This window comes from Daldinia childiae (genome assembly GCF_008694065.1).
Source record: "Daldinia childiae strain JS-1345 chromosome Unknown Scaffold8, whole genome shotgun sequence".
Lineage (NCBI taxonomy): Eukaryota > Fungi > Ascomycota > Sordariomycetes > Xylariales > Hypoxylaceae > Daldinia > Daldinia childiae.
The window spans coordinates 595,905-614,564 of record NW_022984649.1 but is presented as its reverse complement, the minus strand read 5'-3'; the positions used below and the strand labels follow the sequence as shown (position 1 = coordinate 614,564).

At 45.1% G+C, this 18,660-nt stretch overlaps 5 protein-coding genes across 5 annotated transcripts; 2 read left to right on the top strand and 3 right to left on the bottom strand.

The window, feature by feature from the left end:
- Nucleotides 1-3,872: 3,872 nt before the first annotated feature.
- On the top strand, nucleotides 3,873-6,284 carry GL218_06936 (Pre-mRNA-splicing factor cef-1; the record flags this gene model as incomplete). Its single annotated transcript, XM_033583672.1, has 2 exons — nucleotides 3,873-5,885; nucleotides 5,955-6,284. 2 exons carry the CDS (start codon nucleotides 3,873-3,875, stop codon nucleotides 6,282-6,284), a joined length of 2,343 nt encoding a protein of 780 aa, XP_033432896.1.
- Nucleotides 6,285-6,677: 393 nt separating this feature from the next.
- Nucleotides 6,678-9,286, bottom strand: GL218_06935 (Vacuolar membrane amino acid uptake transporter fnx2; the record flags this gene model as incomplete). The annotated part of the gene is made up of 6 exons (XM_033583671.1): nucleotides 6,678-7,332; nucleotides 7,546-7,732; nucleotides 7,805-7,829; nucleotides 7,889-8,171; nucleotides 8,257-8,407; nucleotides 8,743-9,286. 6 exons carry the CDS (start codon nucleotides 9,284-9,286, stop codon nucleotides 6,678-6,680), a joined length of 1,845 nt encoding a protein of 614 aa, XP_033432899.1.
- A 1,231-nt stretch (nucleotides 9,287-10,517) lies between these two features.
- On the bottom strand, nucleotides 10,518-12,288 carry GL218_06934 (Hexokinase-1; the record flags this gene model as incomplete). The annotated part of the gene is made up of 3 exons (XM_033583670.1): nucleotides 10,518-11,901; nucleotides 11,962-11,979; nucleotides 12,086-12,288. The coding sequence occupies 3 exons, from the start codon at nucleotides 12,286-12,288 to the stop codon at nucleotides 10,518-10,520; spliced, it is 1,605 nt and encodes a 534-aa protein (XP_033432898.1).
- A 1,484-nt stretch (nucleotides 12,289-13,772) lies between these two features.
- On the top strand, nucleotides 13,773-14,408 carry GL218_06933 (uncharacterized protein; the record flags this gene model as incomplete). The annotated part of the gene is made up of 1 exon (XM_033583669.1): nucleotides 13,773-14,408. The coding sequence occupies one exon, from the start codon at nucleotides 13,773-13,775 to the stop codon at nucleotides 14,406-14,408; it is 636 nt and encodes a 211-aa protein (XP_033432901.1).
- Nucleotides 14,409-14,554: 146 nt separating this feature from the next.
- On the bottom strand, nucleotides 14,555-15,673 carry GL218_06932 (m7GpppX diphosphatase; the record flags this gene model as incomplete). Its single annotated transcript, XM_033583668.1, has 2 exons — nucleotides 14,555-15,468; nucleotides 15,598-15,673. The coding sequence occupies 2 exons, from the start codon at nucleotides 15,671-15,673 to the stop codon at nucleotides 14,555-14,557; spliced, it is 990 nt and encodes a 329-aa protein (XP_033432900.1).
- Nucleotides 15,674-18,660: the final 2,987 nt, after the last annotated feature.

The window sequence follows — 18,660 nt, the reverse complement described above, 5'->3', positions numbered from 1 at the left end:
ATAAGTGGTATGCAAGACCGAAGGGGCTTTATCTAAGGCGATTCCACTTTACTCTTGACGTGATATATAGAGGTTGATATATTTTGATAACTATTGGATATAGTATATGTGATGTGTTATAGAGATAGAAACATTAATAAAGATTATTTTGACGCCATCTTGAATTTAGCTATTACAATCCTAGAATAGCGGTTGGATAACACGGCTCTAATATTGCTACCGATGGCGCGGGAGGACCCCCCTAGTCCCGTTGTGGAGTTAGATGGGATCACCCACGGACATGGATTAGGGTATGCTTAATTTAACGTTGAGGCTGAGAGTGGCGCGTAAGCCAGTAAACATCTGTGCTGCTTGAAGTGGGCATGATGAAGATGTGGCTCCGAGGGTATGGTCTTGAACTTGTCCAATGGATAACAATACATGTATTTATAGGGCTCTCTCCTATATCTATAGCTACTGGAATTCTTTTACTCCGTAACGATCTGTCTCCTCCCACGCTTCTGAATCGCATTCTTGAGATTTGGTCGCTTTAGTAAACTGATATTTCTCTACTAACGGTTAGATACACCCATGTCTGATCACATGGCACCTAATACTTAAGTGAACTAATTTGTTAACATCGTAAATCTGGCGTGATATCTACCCCTTGGATCATATTAGATACATAGACTGTAGAAAAAGGAATTGCCCCACGCTCGGTTCCCAAGGAAATGGCACAGGGGAGGCGAACCATAGAAAAAAAAACCCCGACCGCATGCCTTAGGTACCTACATCGGTACATACAAAATTCAAGCATACGCTTTGACATTTACCTATCCAGGTATGATTAGCAATGTTCCAGATGACGCACCTACCGAACATGGTTATACCAAACATTACAGGTTGAATGTTTGAGCTCTACGATAAAGCCCCTGCTCTCCGGAGAGAACATATCCCCCCAGTACATACACTAGGTATCCCGTATATGGGGATTTAACCAAGGGTAGCGACGCAAGGGTCTGACAAATCGGAAACAGAGTCACTTTATCTGATCCACTACTTTATATGTACCAAAGAAGGATATTGTTTATTCCACTGAATAAAAGTAGGCCCTGGCTCGGGAGAGTGTGGAGGTACCGTTAAAGCCCTTTGCCAGGGTCTTGATGGGACGACATGGGATAATCCTTTCACAGACTGGTAAGCTAGGTCCACCGCCCTTCCTTTATATCGCTTAATAGTTCGTTCCCCTTCTCTTACGTGATAAGGTCTTTGGGACCTAACACAAAAAACCCCGGAGCGAAACAAAGACATTTCAGTTAGTACCCGCAAAGAGATAATCAAATTATAACGATGAGAATACGCGTGAGTTGGATGTAACGGTGCGGCATATCTTTGTAGGGGCGTCTACGGAACTTGCCTTTTTTCCTGCCCCGGCAATAATAAGTATAATAGCCAACCAACATATTAGTCATGATGTTGTTAAGAAGCATACTAGTATCCTGCTATTGATAGATTATATAGCCTTACCCTAGACAAAGTCTAGGTTACTACATATTCAGATTAGCATACTTGAACAGGACCCCCACCTTGTTTGCGTTGTCCTCTGCAAGAATTCGTGGCAATATATTGCGGATTGAAGATACTCATACTTCTAGGTAGGTCACTCCACAGTTCCTTCTACTAGTCCTTCTGGATGAGAGCGTATGAAGCATTTGATCTGGATTGTTCCGTCTCAAATGTATCTTAGTGAGGTAGTTATGTAGAAACAAATCCACATGTTTAGCTCGCCCATTGGGTAAATGATACGGTCATCATCCCCATCGCTTTCCTATGTTTCTTCATATCATCTCCGAAGTGGGCCGTACCAGTTAACAACTCCCGCAATTGCCCGTTAGGCTTTTATCCTTGCTAGACCTAAAAAGGCCTTGACAGCTATTCATACAAGACCCCTCGTCTTTACTCATCCTAGATATTCTTCCTTTCCTGTCTATAAAAAAATAAGATCACTACAACAAGTGAGATCAAGATAATAGCATAGTATGAAGCTCCTCGGTGAACGTAAGAGACCAGAGCGAACCGGGCTGGCATATGATATTAGGGAGCAAGGGAGAATTTGACTTGGCTTTTCTTAGCTGGAGACGACTTTAGCATATTTCGGTGTGGTCAAAGGGAGAATCCATATGCCTGCTTTTGTGTGGGTTAAGGTAATGCTGCACAGAGTGTACAAGGGTTGCTAATACCGCCAGTTCTCGGTCTCTGCAAGCTTTTCCCCAACCACCCTTGGTTTCCAATAGGCAGATCCTCTATTGGCATCTTAGCGGGACCCCATAATAGGTCACGATAACCCTTGTACATGGGAACATCGCATAGAATATAGGCTACTCCATAAGGATTTGAGCGACTAAAATATCTTAAATGTTTCGTTGATAATGATAAAGTAAACTAGACGAGGGTTCGGCACAAAGTAAATGGGGAAAATAGGGAACAAAAAGAGGAAATAAAAGGTGGATAGGGGACTAGCTCATAAGTAGAGGTAAACGAATATCAACGAAGTAAGTATGCAAAGCAGACTGACCATCAGTCGTGCTGTTGGTCGTATATAGTATGTAGGTACCTGTGCAATCAGGATACTAGTTGCTGCGCCATGCTTAGAAACTCACTGGTCCAGCGTTGATCACAGATGTAAATACCCCGATGGATGACGAGGGCTGCATGAAATACAGAGCCATTTTCACCTTCCCTTTTCGCTGTGTCGTACATTATGAGTCTATATATAGAGGCATTTCGTGATAGCTTGTAAAGTCCCGAGGCCTTGACAAAACAAAGTTAAGCACAAGTTCCTCACTTCCGTAATCCTAAGTGGACGGATCCATCCACGGATTGAAACAAGCGATATAGATGGCACATGTATTTTGTACTGATATATATGAGTACCTGCCTACCTTATAATGAGACTACAGCGATGAACTCATTTTTCTAACCTATAGTATTGATTTTTAGAGAATAAATATGTAAGAATAATACTGCCATTTTCATAAGTAGAAGCTGTCTGCTACACGAATTCAACTAACAGTAACGCAGATTAATCATATTGTCCCGATAAACATTGTCCATTATACTCAACTTTTATCACTAAGAGGACTGAAGAAGGTATGGAAATAATTATACACACTGAAATTCTTCTGTTCTAGATGTCTCAGTTATATGGCTTCATGAACTTCTATATTGCCATCTTATCATCTATGTTTGGTCCTGACCTGGGTTCAAGATTAACCACACATACGTAATAATTCGCTTGAGCATAGGGTATCACTTCTCCTTGCATAGCTTCCGTAGTTTATCACTAGGGAATTGCTTAAAATACTAGGGACCGACATTTCTAGAAAACAGATTACTTCAGGCAGTTTAAGTATTTCACATGAATATTTGGAAAGACTGCTGAAAGAAAACTCTGAGGAATAGAATTTAGGGAATTGCACGTCAGATAGGAAAGTAGATCTAAGATCTGGAGGAAAGAGGAGAAGTAAAGAGTTGAACGAAGTCGCCTATTCCCAAGATTAAAAGGGGTTGAAGTTACAGAATGCGATAATAAGAATGTAAATATTTATGAATACCATATATGCTAGTATGCGGAAGTGCGTTTTAAAAGGTGGGGACACGTACTGAGTTTCCCGATATTTTGCCGGTGCTTTTTTAGGTACCTAGGTACCTACCTGCAGCTTTTATCGTAGCTTTTAGCTTCGCGCCAAGGCTTTTTATCATCCGTCGCCTTCGCAACAAGGAATTTCCAACAAGGCTGGCTACTTCAAATCATCTACTACCTAACGTCTACAGTCGCAACCTTTAACAACCTCCTATCTAAAGTCGCGATACCGAACGCGAATATAATCAGGATGCCGGTTGTTAAGGGAGGAGTGTGGACTAATATTGAGGATGAAATCCTCAAAGTTTCTGTTTCTAAATATGGTCTAAATCAATGGGCGCGTGTCTCGTCATTGCTACCGCGAAAAACACCCAAACAATGCAAAGCAAGATGGAACGAATGGCTCGATCCTAGCATCAAAAAGATAGAATGGAGCAAGGAAGAGGACGAGAGATTGCTTCATTTGGCCAAGTTGATGCCAACTCAATGGCGAACAATCGCTCCTATTGTTGGCCGCACTGCAAACCAGTGTTTAGAACGTTACCAGAAACTCCTCGATGAAGCCGAGCAACGAGAATCTTCAAGCCTTGGCTTAACCGGTCCCGAAGGCGGCGAGACTCAAGCACCCACAGCCGATGATGTACGAAGACTACGACCAGGTGAGGTCGATCCAGATCCCGAGAGCAAACCCGCGAAACCCGACACCATCGATCTCGACGAGGATGAGAAAGAGATGTTAAGCGAGGCGCGTGCTCGCTTGGCTAACACACAAGGAAAGAAGGCAAAGCGAAAAGCCCGAGAGCGTCAACAAGAAGAATCGCGTCGGCTTGCTGCTTTACAAAAACGCCGAGAACTCAAGACCGCTGGTATCAACATCAAGGTGGTAACTCGTAAGAAGGGGCAGATGGACTACAATGCCGACATCCCATTCGAGAAAGCACCCGCTCAAGGATTTTATGATACTGTGGACGAGCAAACACGAAACGAGAAGCAACGAGCTGCTTTCGATCCTCGGAAGCAGCAGCTTGCGAACAAGCGTAAAGGTGAACAGGATGACGAGGCCGAAAGGAAGAGACGGAAAAACGATAAGGATGCTCCTTCAGCCTCTATGCAAGCTGCCTTGAAGGCCGGACAAATGCAAAAGATTCGGGAAGCAGAGCAAAGTAGCAAGAGGCGAGCTCTTGTTCTTCCAACTCCCCAAGTCAGCGATGGTGAGCTTGAGGATATAGTCAAGATGGGTATGATGGGCGAGCGAGCAAACCTGCTTGCTCAGGCTAGCGAGAACGACGCGACTAGGGGATTAGTGAACACTTACTCTACCCTGAACTCGCAAACGCCTATTCGAACACCTATGGCTCCGCCACAGGAAGATCGGGTTGCCAATGAAATAAGGAATATTCGAGCTCTTACAGAAAACCAGTCGGCATTATTAGGAGGAGAGAATGTCGATCTTCAAGAGGGGGCTGGTTCGACGGGGTTCGAAGGTGCCACCCCTCGAAAGCAAGTAATGTCGACACCTAACCCCTTAGCTACGCCTCTACGTGCCGGCATTAATGAAGTCGGTGCTACACCTCGGAGGCCCGGTCAAACACCACTACGGACTCCCAGGGATAGCTTCGCGCTGAACGCTGGCGATGGGGATATGTCCCTGGTAGGGGGATCGACCAATGATATGCGACTCCGAGACTTATCAATGAAGCATCAGCTCAAGCATGGTCTCGCTTCCCTGCCCAAACCGAAAGAAACAGAATGGGAGCTCGAGATACCAGAGGATCAACGAGAAGTTATGATGATGGACGAAACCGAAGAGGATGCTGAAGTACGGGATCAACGGGAACGTGCTATTAGGGAAGCTCGAGAGCAACTAGAGAGGAAGAGACGGACCCAAGTGATACAAAAACAATTACCACGACCGGAATCTGTTAACTTCGAAGCCCTTATCCAACAGACATCCTCGATTTCCGACCCCATCGAAGCTCAAATTGCTAAAGAGGCTGCTTTACTTATCGCGAATGATGCGGTGAAGTTCCCGGTACGAGGTGTTAAATCCAGTGTTGGTCCTACCCAAATACAGCAGATCGATGACGCCTCGCTGGCTGAGGCACGACTAAAGATCCTTATGGAGGTCAATAATAAGCCTAAACCCGAGGAGATCCAGGCAAGTTGGGAGCGAGAGGGCAGCAATGCACTTCTCCTTGGATTAGGTTGCTACGAAGATGATGACGAGGAAGAGCAGGCGGTAGCGATGAAAGCCGCTTTCGACGTGAGTAGACCAACGTGGTCCTAAATTTTTATACATATATGGTAACTTATACTAATATTTTCTCTACAGGCGGTACAAGATTCTACGATGGAAACTGTGGAGAAGTGCGCAAAACTTGAGAAGAAGCTTACACTCCATCTAGGCGGGTATCAGCAGCGAGCTAAGACGCTCCGCTCGAAGATGGGTGAGGCATACGAAGCCTTTGAAAAGGCAAACTTCGCTCTCAGCGCATTCAGAACGCTGGCTGTGTCGGAGGAGATCGCTGCTAGGAGTCGACTAGAGGCCTTGAGGGAGGAAGTCGGCTATGTCAGCCGCAGAGAACGTGAGGCGCAGGAAGCGTATCGCCAGACCAAGGAGGAGCTCGACGCCTTAGTGGACGGCGTCAACGGCTACCATTAATTTCACCATAGGAACTGGCTGGGTTCGATTGCATAGATTGTACATTATTTTACGCATAGTTAGGTACGTACTACTACCGACTGCAGGATAGTAGAAGCGTCATGAGAGAAGGGTCAGATTTTGATGGTACAGCTTTTATTTGGCAAAGGATACCTAAACTGACTATTGTAACCTATATTAAAACCCGTTTAAGTCTATGGACGGAGCTTGAGAACAATTGAGAACGCAGAACACCATGCAAATGAATTAAGCGCTTAGACATAGGGCCCTGAATTACTATATCCCTCCCTTTTTTCCTTTTTCCCTTCCCTTTCCTTGACTAATATATTGTTCCACTTAACCATCCTAACAATAACATTCACTTACAGATAGGTCAGGTGCCCAATTAATATCCTACTTCCTTGCCGCAAGCCTCGGCAGCTTTACGGGCAGAACCAACAAAACACTGATAGCAGCGAACCCCACGAGGAACAGGAAGGTAAGTCGGATCGACGCCTCATAACTAGCAACGACCTGGTCTCGTACCGGGCCCGGCGGCAGCGCGGCAACAGCCTCGACGCTCTCGCGGACTTTCTCTATCAACGCGTCCTTCCAATCCTGACCCAAGCCCTCAGGCGGCACCACAAACGCCCCCAAGTACCGTACCAGCGCGTTCTGGAGCACGAGGGACGAAAAGGCGACGCCGAGGACGCTGCCGAGGGCGCGCCAGAGAACAAGCGTGGACGTTACCACTGCTTGCTCGCGGTGCTCGGAGGCGGCTAGCACGGCGAGAAATGTGCCTGGGAACTGGAACCCTTGGGCGGCGGACGAGGGCACTAAGCATAGGAGGTATGCGTAGTTGGGCCAACCGCGGTGCATGGAGGCTAGGAGCGCAGTGCCGACTAGGTAAAGAGACGTGCCGATCGTTAGGGGCCACTTGAGGCGTCGGGTATACGAGATTAGGAAGCCGGTGATCGTACCGGTGGTGCTGGCCGTGGCGACGGGGACGACGAGGTAGAGCCCGGATGTGGTGGCGCTGGTGAGGAGGACGGCTTGGAAGAAGAGGGGGCTGCGATTTGGGTTCTTATTAGATCTTTTACACTAATTTTTTTTTCTTCTCCATTTTCCCCTTCTGTGTTGTTTAGGTCTTCGTGGGCTGTACTCTTGATATCATAATTTCGTATCATGTACTTGAGGTATATTGAAGGTTTTGAGGCGTGTATTTGGTTAAATTGCAAAACGGGTATGGAGGAAGGGGGGAGGGGGGACGAAGAGGACTCACGTGTTAAATAAGATGGCGTTTAGTAGGAAAGAAGCGATGAAGTTCGAGAAGATGATGTTAGCTCTTGGGGATTGGTGCAAGAGGATTAAAGGCATAATAGGCCTTTCATGCTTTGACTCGACGTATAGGCATGCTGGAAAGCAGACGATGAAGACCACGAGCGAAGCGATTATGAATGGATGCGACCCTTATTTGCGTGTTAGTCTATATTGCTATAATAGCCCCCCTTTCTCCTTAGGAAAAGCGGTTTGCTACTTACATGGCAGTACATTGCCTCCGAGGTTCTACGTAATCGCAGTTAGCAGGTATAATTACACGAATGGTTGTAGAGGTCATTACGTACTATTCCCAAGATCAAAAATGTAGTAGAGATAGTTAGCAGGATAGATCCTTTAAAATCAAACGTCTTCATGCCCTCTTTAAAACTCTGATGTTTATCCTGTAAGCCAAGATCGCCGGGAATGCCGTAATAAGCCACCACGAAGCAGAGAATGATGGGCAAGACCTGGATACCGAACTCCCAGCGCCAGCCGAGGCTGTCTGCCATGAGTCCGCCCAAGGCTGCCCCCAATGCTGAAGCTAACCCATAAACAACGTTGATGTAGCTCTGATATGAACCTCGACGTCTTTCGTTCTGGTCAGTATTAATTTACTCACGATGACTATTTTCATCTCTAATTGACAGTTACAGAGATATTAAGGGAGACGTACTCGATAGGCACCAGATCACTTATAATAATACTTCCCATCCCCAGTACACCTCCAGCGCCGAGCCCGCAAGCAGCCCGCGCAAGGATAAAGCTAGTCATGCTCTGTGCAAGAGCACACCACAGCGTCGAGAGTGCGAAGATGACCACAGCGGCTAAGTAAGGCGGTTTTCTACCGATAGTATCAGAGAGGCGACCAATGACGGGCTGGAAAGCCGTGCTTGTCAGGAGGAATGCAGTCGACAGCCAGCTAGCACTATTAGAACTGCGGAAATAACTTGTGATAACCGGGTGTGAGGATGCCATCTAGTATATTGAAATATATTGTATTAGCTTTGTACCCCTACGGTTGTATATATACCTAATATATGTATATATTTCGACGTTCTCTCTTGAGAGTCGAAACGAAAAGGGTTTCTCCCACTTACTACTGAGTATTAGCCACTTCAAGTCGAACATTGTAAAAATGATAAATGCATTTTATACATACCAATAGTCCCATCAAAACACGCGATGAAATGCGTCAGCATAATACTCAAGAACACGATCCCGAACCGCTTCTTATCCGTGTCAATCAAGTACGCCGGCCTCGACTTAGAGCGCTGGACATCAGCAGCCTCGAGGTCGGCCTCGTCGTCGCTAACAACATTCGACAGCAAATCGTCAGGCTGCTGTCGCCCATCTAGCGTAGGCCGCGGCGACAGCGACGTATAGCTGCGGGCGATGGAAGCGCGGCGGCGCACGGTGCTCCTAGATCGGCGACGCCCCCGAAGCATGGCTGACTCGAAGGATTCGGGCGCCAGACCCGACGCCCCCGACGTAAAGCTGCGCGCCACCAGCAAGTCCGACTCATTGGGGTCTAGGTCATTTTCGCTCCCGCTGCCGTCGTCGGCCATGATGCTTTTGTCATTGCCCCCGCGAGGAATCGCGATGGGTCTTGGTTCTTGGGAATGTCTATCCCCCAAAAGAGCTGTTCGCTCCGTGATAGGTTCGGAGCCATTTCCGCGCGGTCGAGCTTCGTCGTCGTCGCCCATCGTGACGGCGATTAAGCTCGAGATTATTCCAGTCGCTAGGGACTATTTTTCGAAATTGAGTATAGTAGCAAGTTTTGATCCCATCGACCCACCAGAGAGATTAACTACCTAAGGTACCTAGGATTTGACAATTCCTGACGCCGTTAGAACGAGGTCCTGCTTAGATAGGTATAAATGACCTCACCTAGTATATCAAGTGCCTAGTTTTTGTCCTCGACGCTGAAAAGAGAATATTGTCAAAGCAATTAATATCCTATATATTTTCACCTCTAGAGAGAAGGAAGTACGATTTATACGTAAAAGTCGACAACTCTAAGACAGAAAGAATAGACGAGTCGGTGAGAGAAAGGAAAAGAAGAACAAGAAAAAAAATTAAAAAAGCTCATTGCAGGTGGAACTACATAGATGGATGTTGAAGATATGTATGTTATAAACACTGTATGATAGGAATCATAGGATAGGTGCTCCTTATAGAAGTCAACCGTGGTACATGCGGGTTGCTACTATGCGCACAAGGTGGAAAGGTGGACTGGTGGACTGGTGGGCGGATTTGGTGAACGGTGGGTTCCATGAGAGAGGCAGCAGATCGTTTCCGAAATATGCGGGGAACCGTTGAGTGCCCGATCCTCGGTCTTCAGCGTTTGACCAGAACTATCCATCCGCGTGACCATTGTTCGGTCAGACCCCAAGGTGTAGCTTGTATGTATGTAGTTTGTAGTTTAACTTCTACCTATATACTACCTATGTAGGTAGTCTAACTATATAAGTCAGTCAACTAGTCTCACGATGTGTAAATATTATCAGCGCTAACGTTGCTTCATAACGTACCATCATATTTAACGGCTTAATATCCTCTAAAGAGTTCATATACCGCTATACGCCATTGTTTAGGTAGACTCTAGTAGTCAGCCTACCTTACCCTTAGTTTTTTTTTCTTGCACGATAAAATGAGGTTGTTGCACATATTACAAGTTAAATTGTCTTTTCGCTGAGCATGCCCACTTCGGTGATATTCACGGCACTAAGCCGTATTGCGTGCTCAGAAATGGAGCTTATCAATGTGTAAATATGAGTAATATCCGTTTCTAGCGTGTCGGATTTTCTATCATAAGAGCGTACCTGTGCTGCCATAATATACAGCGGTCATGATGATATTCCTTTCCATGGTAGTGTGAACGTATGCCTCTCCAAACTCCGGAACATCCCTAGTCTATATTATCATGTTAAAATCTTAGGCGTCAACGTCCTTAGATTTCGCTTGAGAAGCACCGCATAATACACCTGCCCCAGTGATTCCACCGTCGTGACAAGGGCTCATGACGACCCTTACAGGAGCATCATCTCCAAACTCGGCTTGAATTATCGAGTCGAGAAACTTTTGGCAGTCTGCTAAGTAATCTTGGAAATGGACGATGCACCCACCCGTGTATCCAACAATCAACTCCACCTTAGGTTGTTGCTTCGTATTAACGGTATGGCTGTTAGTCTTATCTTGAAGTGACTTTCGAATAGGAATATCTCCCGCACAAGCAAGCAATCCAATTATGGCTGCTGCAACAATAGCTGCGGCCCTGACTTCAATAGCCTTAGCTATCCTATGTAAAACATCCGCGATTTCTTCCGTCCACCGGAAAGGTACCTTAGCAGTCGATTCCGGAAATTCGGCCTCCAGCTTCTCTAGTAATATTTCTGCAACCGGAGGGCGGAAATGACTAAGAAAGGTAGTTGTAAGGCCAAAACGCGTTAAAAGCCGCGGGGGTAAAACATCCGAAGGGATATTTAGGTGGTTCTCGAGGTAATCCAGTAGCATTAGTCTCCCAAGCTCGCCCAAGTATCGACCTGCTGTCATATATTCAAGGGGTTGAAACCCAGGCGCCTCGCCTTCAGAATCAAGCTGAGTATCCCATTGGCTGATAAGGTCAAACTTTCGTAGGGCTGGTGCTGTTCCGTTAATACTCCATTCGGTATTAACAGCGATTTTCATGTCATCGCTTGAATTTTCATCCAGGACTTTCACTTTTCCGGGTTGCTTGTCCTTGTGAAGAGTACTCCTCTTAAGGGGTATCGTCGCGTTGCTACCAGTGCCGCAGATGAGTCCCATTGCCGCTTTATGTGTTTCGTCTTCTTTAGATTGGTATATGAAAGAGACTAGTGTCGCAACTGAGTCGTTTAGGATAGCTGCAACTTTGATAGGAGGTAAGTCTGGGGTCTTAGACCTCTCGTATCCATTGACTAAATGAGTCCCAAGATGTAGCCTAGAGGTGATAGCGAATCCTTTCCCCATTGCCATTAGTGTTGCGTCGGCTAAGGTCTCCTGCACCATTGGAAAACTGAATGTGACTCCCATAGGAAGTTCTTGGTCGCGAGGTAGGTCAAATTCCCGACAGCCTTCCCGTACAACTTCTGCAATGCAAGCTCCGATCCACCTGAACAGAGAATCGGCATTCTCATTTTTAAGTACATCTGAAATTGGCCATGATTTCTCAAGTAATCGACGGATGTTGGACGTTGGTTCTCTGTTTAAAGCCTCTGAGTCACCATTGGTACTACTGCCATTGACGACTTTTTCGTTTCCGAGTAGCTCAATAAAGCCAACCCTTAAGTTAGTACCGCCACTGCTGGCTGTTAGTTCAAGCTACCGGATGCATTATAGGTTATATTAACTGGGTTCGTACATGTCAATAGCTAAATATCTGTACTACAAATTAGCCTACTGGTCAAAAGCAGGTGGAACTTCAAAGGCAATGTCTTCCGAACGCTCAATTATAGCATTGGTGGGTAAATTCTATGGTAACATACCGTCCCTTTTCTCTACCTGCGGTAGGCCGTAATACTGATTCAGATATCGGGGTCGGGAGGAATTGGTTCAACGAATTGGCAGATAGATCCTGAAATGTTCGGTAGAACTCAAGTGATAACGCATGCGCCTTTGCCTCATCAACGGAAAGGGGCCCGAGGAAGTCTTGAACACTGGACTTCATAGTTGCGATTGGCATACCCATTATCTAATTTCTGAGTCGTCGAGTATAAAATGCGATTTTTCGTGTTAGTTAAGTAGTAGGACGACTTCGTGATGACGTCGAGGTCATGTCTACGATAAGTCGATAAGTCGATAAGTCGATAAGTCGTGAGAGTTAAGCGGATGGATTTAGACGAATTTAGACGAAGCATAGATACTAAAAGAAAGTACGTAACTATGCTCTAATAGAGGATAGAATTAGGAACATGAAGTTATATATGTTCCAAGATTTGTTTGAAGGAAAGTTTGCGAAAATCGGCTTCGAATCGAGACTACCCTATATGGTACGAGTGTCTGTATATATGTTCGTTATGTTCGTAGGTAGTTTCAAGTGACTTGATTCTAAGAGGGTCAGAGTCAGAACGAACTGCCGAATCAGCGACTGTAGATTTCTAGAAACGTTACAGTTGCAGGGATGTTCATTGGGTACCGCTGTAGGTTAGTGGACTATAGTGGGTAGAAAGGTCTGAATGTATCGACTTGTATCGACTTATGCAGGTAATGTGTAGGTAAGGTGCAGGTAAGGGACGGCGAAAATATGCGTAAAATATGTACGAACATGCGTGTAGCATGATAAATTTAGGTGAATGTAATAATATCGAAACAATCAGGCAATCGCTCCTAAGACATATCGGACAGATTGGATGGAATAGGTAAGTCAATGGTAACGTTGAACGGCCTTATTCAACCCTGACTCGATTCCGAATGGTGATGTGTGGGTTAAAAGGGTCAGAGTTCCAAGGTCTTATGGTCCAGTCAGAACTCGTAATACCAGATCTACTAGAAAAAGGACTACCAGGGTTTAACTTGAACTAGGGGACCTAACCAGGGCATGTGTATGTAGGTACCTACATGTACGTAAGTATGTAGGTACTTGTAATGAAGTAAAGTCACTGCCACCGGAGGCTAGATTAATAGGTAAGGTTAAGGCAGGTAGGTTTCATCAGCCACATCGATGGATGCAACCTGCGCCCCACGTTTCCCAGATCTCTTAGGCTTAGGGCAGTAACTAAACAGATAGCAGAACAAACCGGCGCCTGACTCGCCGACTCGGTCCAATTTCAAGCAGTAGCTCCAGTTAGCTTAGTAAACTTTACGTTTTTGCGCCCCCACCCAAAGTACAGCCCGTATGTATGTGCTGGGCCACTTTGTTACATGAGACCCGCGGCAGGAGGCTCTTCGGGAAAGCCCCTTAGGTCACCTCTTGAATTTAGTCCCGTGCCTAACATTGGTCATGATAAACTTGCATTCCTATACCATCGTGACTTGATTTCGCCATTTGCCATCTAGTAATAGCAATTTCAGTCTTCATTTTTATTGCTCCAGTGCTTTTCTAAATATTTTTATACGAGATGCGTCGTTGAGCATTTCAGTAATCACGTTGTTTACCAGTCTTCAAAAAAATAATATTTAATAGACCAAACTAAACTACCAGAGAATATGGCTGCCAAAACCAGTCTTCCGATAATGGAGGAGAAGCCGGCGACGCGAAATAACTGTCGACGTCAACGCCGACCGATCCTTGCAATGACCCTCATCGTCGCATCCCTCTACGCACTTTATATGGTGTTTTCCAACCATGCCGTATCCGCATACGCTATTATGTTCGTCCAGGAACCTTCTCGACAGCAATCATTGACGCCAACCTCCAGCATTTCTGTCTCGACGGATTCAGAGCTCGTCCCTCTAGAAGCGCATATAATGAGCAAATGCCCCGATGCTAGGGATTGTCTCAGAGACTTAGTACTACCTGCTATGATGCGTGTAAATGAGAAAGTCAACTTTACATTGTCGTACATTGGAACGCCGACGGAAAATGACGGCGTCGAATGTAAACATGGCCCCAACGAATGCATGGGCAACATCATCGAACTCTGCGCGCATCATCTGTACCCGGACCCCAAGATCTATCTCGGGTTCACCATGTGCTTGTCGAAGGATTTTAAGGTGATCCCGCAGCGAGAATTAGTTGAAGATTGCGCGCTGGAACACGCTATTGACTTTGAGAAATTAAATGATTGCGCTGCAAAGGATGACGGAGCTATTGGGATGGCTATGCTAAGAGAAAGCATCCAGAGGACTGCTGACGTACGTTCTACGTAGTATTATTGGAAGTAATATTAGCTGACTGATAATTTAGGCGGGTGTCACAAAGAGCTGCACGGTCCGACTCAACAACGAAGTATATTGCATTCGAGATGGTGGGGAGTGGACCGACTGTGCTAGCGGACCAGGTGTTAATGACCTTGTCATTGCGGTTGAGAAGCTTTACCGGAGTTCTTAAGTGGCTCATACACTTCAATCCATAGGTCCGATGCCTCACCCAACGTGTAGCCTATCGAGATACTGTCCATTCCAACATCTTCATCTCCCGACATCGACTCGAGTTGTTCGATGATACTATCCAACCCAATCGCTTTCCCGACCGACTGAGTAGAAGTTGCCTCCAGCATGACGTGCACAACATGGATATGGAAATGGTAATAAGTTGGGTGGTAATGAACAAACAGTTTCAGTTGATCCGTATCGATCTGCGGGTATGTCTTCACCGTAGCGTCTATCAGCTTGGATTTCATATGTTTCAGCCAAGGGATGTGTTTTTTCTTAAGGTCCCTCAGGCTCCAGATATCTCGTCGTTCAACTATACCCAAAAGGTGTAATGCTTCGATCGTCTTTCGATCCCAGTGCAGATTCGGCAGCATCAGGAACCCTTCGTCCCCATCCTGGCCCAGCGGTGTTCTATAAATGACGTCTTCGACTTCCTTCCTCCCTTCGATGATGTTAAAGACCCAATTCAAACGGCCCTCTTCTCGGTTTATCTGCATAAGAGGCCGCACCTTGTCGCGGTAGATCTCAGGTGTCTCTGTCACAAAGCGATATCCTTGTTTGCTGTGTTTCTTGATATGCGTGTCTGTGCAAGGGCATATCAGGGATATCTTAAAGTCGGCAAACTTGTCGTTCTCATCTTCCTTTAGGATAGGCCCACCCGAGGCTAGGAACCACGAGTATATATCATTGTTGCCTAGGTTTGTGATGCTACGTAGATTAGCAGGCAAGACGGAGATGTACTCTTCAGCGTCGGGAATAGGAGCGCGTTCTAGTATAAGAAGCGCAGGTTGCGAGTCGACTTGTCCATATAACGTGATGTGCCGTCCTGCTTCCCCTTTTTTTACGATCTATTAGTTCTTATATTTCATACCCTTAATATTTATGACTCTAGAGAATGCACATATGGAGGATATCATTTTGGTAGCATTGTTAATAATAGGATTCCATTATAGTTATGACGCACCTTGATTAATTACGCGCTCAAATTGGAACTTGGGAATTAGCGCTTCAACGCGACGTTTACTTTCTTCAGTCGCCATCCTCGGTATGGGTTGGATTAATGAAAGAATATTTGAAGTCAATTTCTAATACCGCCGGTTTATCTCGTATCGACAACGCCTTATCGGAGCTACCCCTCAGTCGGTGTACTTATCTAGCTGCTCGGTGAACGGGCCGTTCCAGATATCTAAATCCAACCCCGCGGGTCGTACCTGGAAACTTGCCTAGGGTCCAAGAATGAGATCTAAATGTACCTAACATACCTAGGTAGGTAGGTACTTTAGGTATCTCATCTAGGTACCAAAGTATCATATAGGTATTTAGCCACTTACCCTGTGGAAGACAATCTCATATTACCAAATCCCTTACAAGATTAACGAAGTTGGAGAGGCACGAAACCGTAGGTTTTTAATAACGAAAAGCAAAATATATGAAAAACCCCCCTAACCCAACAGGCACTTATCATAAACTTCAATATACTTCGTACATGATTCATAATGGCTTAATAGATCAAGCGTGAAATCTAGCTAGGACAAACAACTTCCCGTGTCAACTCACGGTATCAATAACACGTACGTATTCAAGGCCATGTAAAGACCCCTTTTCAATCTCATTTCATAATAGACGCTTAGAAGCTGGTAGCAACCGATGCCGTCCTAACCGATATAACCGTAGTTTTTCTATTGTTTGCTCACCAACCCCTTATTATCCGATTATATTATGGATACCGCGGTACTTCATTAGTTAATTTCCAAAATCTTAAGCTGCTAGAGCACCTAACCGAAGAGTTCCGAATGAAGGAAAGGGGGAGGAAGCGTGAGACTCAAAAGTCGAAATTCTTAAAAGCCGCCTGGTTTAATACTTGTAAGTTAACTGAACCATCTAAAGAAATCTAGAAGACGCCAGAGGAAAATACTGGGCACGGTGGGTCGGGTTGGCGATGGAGGCTGTATAGCCAATCTATGTGTGTAAGATAGATTGATCAATAAGATGGATATTTTTCATCTACATAAATCTTATACATATTACGAGGTATCTAACCTAGATGTTTAGATGTGGCGTCTAATGTTATTTAAAATCTTTTAAAAGGAAAAAAAGGGCGCTGGTTATCCTTAACCTGCCATGGATGGTTTCAATAAGAATACATTTAAGCATTCCCATTTTTTCACTGTATTAATACACTACATACTAAAAAGAACGATATATGAGTAGTATGAGTAAACCAATTGACTAACTAAGCTAGTTATTTCATGAGTGAAGAAGGAATCCTGGCTTGTATTCAGATTCTCGGTAAGATGCTTCGTAATTACTGCACTTAACAGCAGTCCCCTTAATCACTCATTCCAGCACTATAATCTCACATTGGTCTTATAATCTAGCAATTTGAAGTTCGGAGCTGAAAAATTCCTCTTAGTTGGCTGCCTTCTGGGTTATTTGTATGTAATCATTGAGTGTTTGGGTAATGTCTTGAGGCTTCGTTCATTCAGCTATTAGGGTCGAAACCCTCCACACTCACAGGTCCATATAACCTAGTTCGGCTCAGAAAGATGACCAAAATGATTCAATTCAACATATTGGTGGACGCCATCTAATGAGTTCATCCTTAGTCGTAGGCGTCTTATTTGCTCCAGGTGACTATGATATATTAGGGGTGACACCTAAGAATCTGCGAAGTGTTGTAAGTAGCAATGTAGCTATGTTAGAATGTCGACCAGTTACACGATTCGACATATCATACTGATTTACGACATATGAATGAAGTAGGAGCTGTGGTGTCTATCATTAACCTCGCAGGGTGCTCTAATACTGCAGGTCGAAAAATTTAGAAGATCGTGTATCTCGATACGGATCTACTCTCACCATCCTACTAACTGGTGGCATAGCGCCGGCTCAAAACACGGTGTCGGTGGACTCCATTAACATTGAGAGCAAAGGTACTCTCGAAAAGATGGAAATGGATTATTTAACGGACTATGGGCTCTATAAACGATCATTAAAAAGCTATGGCCTATTCCTAGATCTTCAATGACCATCCAAGTTTGGTATGCTAAATGCTAGCGGCACGCGGAGGATTCACTAGACCCAGAGTAAAAAATAAAAGAGAAAAAAATAAAAAGAATACATACAACACCGGGGATTCGCTGGTCGTCACCGACCCAACTACTGATCCGGCGGTATCCGGTTTATCAGGGGAGAGCGGACGGGATCCCGAGTTCTCCAGATCCTATGGTCGTATGTGAAAGAGTGTGTTTTAATAGAGCTTATATATTATCAACGGTAAGATCGGGGAGTTTTACCTCCCCTGAACTACCTATCACCCTAGATTTCCTACCAAGTAATTACTATGTTTATTATAAATGGTAGCTTTTGATTCTCCTAAGGGCTTCTAGGGTGTGTGTATTAAAGAATATAACTCATATAATCATGACTACGAAATGGTTGAGACATAAAGACTACCTATAGGTAGCTACTGTGTAAACATCTTCAGTAACATAAAATTCGCTCGAGCCAGACCTCAATCCTACACTATTAGGTATGAACCATTAGCTAATATCTACATAATCTTCATAGTTCTAGAACCCCAACCGTACCTGCGTTAGATTAGGTGTCTACCCTACCTCCTTTCATCAGAGATAAGGAATGGCGACATGGTGGTGAGGATGACACCACAGGCTACATTTCAACTACCTCGTCCCATGATACCAATGTCTCAAATGGCAGCCGTAGTAGGAAGGTAAATACCGAGGTTTACCTAGGTATGCTCCGCGGCAAAATAAGCACTCGGCAGCCCCTGAGCACGGCAGAGCATCGCGTCAATGGCCAGAACCAATATGTCGGCATAGTAGGTGACCATCGATGGAACGTACCCGATGACTGATCAATTCCACGTGTGACTTCACTGGAGGATAAGTCACTACATATGTAGCAATGGATGGCTGTTAATGCTGTGGCACGTTTCACAGCATACCCGTTATTATGCAGTAGATATGTCACCGTCCATGATATTCAACGCGTCTGCATTATGCAC